The sequence below is a fragment of the Sphaeroforma arctica genome (assembly GCF_001186125.1).
Source record: "Sphaeroforma arctica JP610 unplaced genomic scaffold supercont1.930, whole genome shotgun sequence".
NCBI lineage: Eukaryota > Ichthyosporea > Ichthyophonida > Sphaeroforma > Sphaeroforma arctica.
In genome coordinates this window covers 21,298-24,196 of record NW_014039628.1, presented here as the reverse complement: position 1 = coordinate 24,196, position 2,899 = coordinate 21,298, and the positions used below count along the sequence as shown (strand labels likewise).

Genomic DNA, 2,899 nt, shown 5'->3' with positions numbered 1-2,899 from the left:
AGAAGGAAGGGTAGGAGTCCATTTCGCTTCCAGAACACTCTGGTACTGTGGATGTACTGCGATCTCAAAGCGCTTGATGATCGACTGGACAAACGCGTCGACGAAATGCTCAAAGAAGGGGCTCTAGAGGAGATGCGTGCAGTGGTAGCCGCACGTATGTGCCATATGTACAATCGAAATGATATGTACGTATAGTAGTATGTGGCTCTATATGCATACTTGAGTGTCATATACGCATTCGAGTTGATATATATACAAACACACACACGTATATATATATATATATATACTGCGATGTCAAGGTGCTTGATAATAGTGTAAACAACCGCGTCGGCGAAGCGTTCAGATAGAGGGCTTTAGAGGAGATGTGTACAAGTGATAGCCTCGTGAATGTGCCAATATGCATTCGTAGTATTGCCTCCGTATATTAGTGCAGGTACATGCGGATATACATCATTTGAATGTTTTATATGTACAGTGATGTTGATATTTATATTTACGCACAGTGTCACCCTTCGGAAACTTCCTGCCATATCGGTCAACACTGTCGAGAACATTTGTAATGTCAGTATCCGTTTATCCCTATTTGACTGTATTGGTACTTGCAGATAGAAATGAACAACTCACGAGAATAAAGAGAGAACGCCGCGAGTTTGCTTCGGACACAACGGGCCCAGCAGACGATACCACACCTGACTTCACAAAGGGAATATGGCAGAATTTAGGTCTGAAGGAAATGTATCCGTATCTGGTAGGTGCGTGTATGCAATGAACACTTATCGTCCGACACCTGGTTTATCTCTTGAGCTGTGGACTCTTTATGAGTGGGTTGTCTGTATGTGCGTTCGGGATTTGAGTGCGTTGAATAAAATCTTCGTGCTCGTGTGTTCCGTCCATTTGTATATTTTTGTGCATTTATTCGTAGCAGGCATATATGAACTCAAATATTGAGCCTGCGTTTATGTTATACCCTTGCATGTTTCGTTTGAGAGCAGTTGATCATTTTGTGTCTTTTTAGCTCAGACGGTTATAGAAAACACCTATCACGGGCACCAGTCATATATTTATCCCGTAATATATATCGGCATTTTGAACTCTGATGGGACTTACAGTAGATGTTTTGGGCAGATAAACGTTTATGTACATGTGTTTTTTGTTTCTTGTTTTCATTGCGATGTTGTATTAGTTGTTGTTTTCATTCGAATATTGGTGTTTATTTATACCTGTGGTTCTAGGCCACGACATGTGAATGCCCTACTTGTACCAGACGACAATTATTTGCTGTGTGTCCTGTTTGCGGCCTATCGTCGTTCGAAACGTGTGCAATTAGCTGACATCTAGGCACTGGCATGGTGTGGTAGAGCGCACCAAGCCGGTGACCGGTAGGTGGTTTGGAAGAAGGATCCACCACATTGACACTGACATATTGACATTGACATATTATTGGCACTGACATATTGACATTGACATATTGACACTGACATATTGACACTGACATATTGACACTATCATATTGACATTGTCATATTGACACTGACACAAGGGTCAAGCCCCTTGTGGGGACTGTAGTGAGGAATATTGTTCTGTCACATACTAAAATACACATCATACATTTCAAAACATTCACAGACTATAGTTTCAAAACACTCACAGACTACAGGCGAGGATTACAACGTGTGTATAGAGAATATGAAGCGTGGAACTAGACGTTATGCGCGCCGACAGCTCACGTGGTTGAGAGGCCATTTCGCCAATTACATAAAACTACCTGCAAACACATGGGCTGTTAACACAACGGGTGCGGAAAAGGGAGTACGAGAGCACCAAGCTGGGGAGTTGATTGCTCCAGGAGTAGCAGAAGAATGTGGAGATCCGCTGTCGACTGTCAGCGGAGACAATTCTGTGAATACGACCGAACGTCCACTGGAAAATGCTGGCAATAGAGCCGCACCCTGGACAGTCGTACACAACGGGACTGTGATCGAAAAAGGGACTGGACTTGGGAAGAAAGGGCCGGGTTTTAAGGACACAAACCTCGGCCATACCGACGAAAAACTTGAGAATGGACATGGAAGTGAAAGCACAAAACCAGATGTCTTATCCTCAGACACGATACAAAGTGTGCCTGTAGCAGTCAGACATATACCGATCGAATCGTCTACGACAACTGGCGTGTGTGCTGTGCATTTGAATGTTGCATCTGAACCTGAGATGAATGTGTATGTGATCGATAGTACAAACACCACTGAATACACACGCACAGTGCTACCAAGAGCTATGGCACTGGTGAATATGTTTCTGAGCGAGGATAAAGGTCGTATGATGCCTCATGTGGATGTGGAGCGTGACTTGCCTGAGGATATAAGGGAATCTCTGAGTATGTTCATCACTGCAGTGCTGTATATGTGGTTTTGTATGGCAAACTCGTGTATAGGGTACATGCCAATTTGTGCGTTGGTTAGGTGATTTGAATTTGTACCTGTATTCGGGTGTCTGTATATATCATACACACATTTGTATAATTATTTATATATGTGTAACACTTCATAGATGAGACATGTATATGTGTGTCTCGATACATTCAAACTATACCCATGTATTTATGTAAATATGTAGAATAAACGCAAGTCAACAATATGGTGGACATACATACAGAATTGTATAAATATATAATCACATTCATTCCTGATAATGTCATATATATATATATATATATATCTATTTATATATATATATATATATGTGTGTGTGTGTGTATATGTATAAGTATATATATATATATATATATGTACAATGTATGTACATATATATATATATATACTATCTATATATATATATACTACAGTAGTATCTACTATATATATATATATATATATATATAGTACAANATAGTAGTAGT

General features: G+C 40.3%; 1 protein-coding gene across 2 annotated transcripts in view; it reads left to right on the top strand.

The window, feature by feature from the left end:
* SARC_09301 overlaps nucleotides 1-2,899 on the top strand; it is a 3,457-nt gene continuing 558 nt past the window's right edge. The window contains exons 1-3 of one of the 2 annotated variants that reach the window (XM_014296690.1): nucleotides 1-154; nucleotides 609-751; nucleotides 1,654-2,377. In XM_014296690.1, the coding sequence (XP_014152165.1) occupies nucleotides 52-154; nucleotides 609-751; nucleotides 1,654-2,377 (970 nt within the window). In that variant the 5' untranslated portion in view covers nucleotides 1-51. Of the gene's footprint in view, nucleotides 155-608; nucleotides 756-1,653; nucleotides 2,378-2,899 lie in introns of both variants that reach the window. The other variant, XM_014296689.1, reaches the window with a different exon arrangement.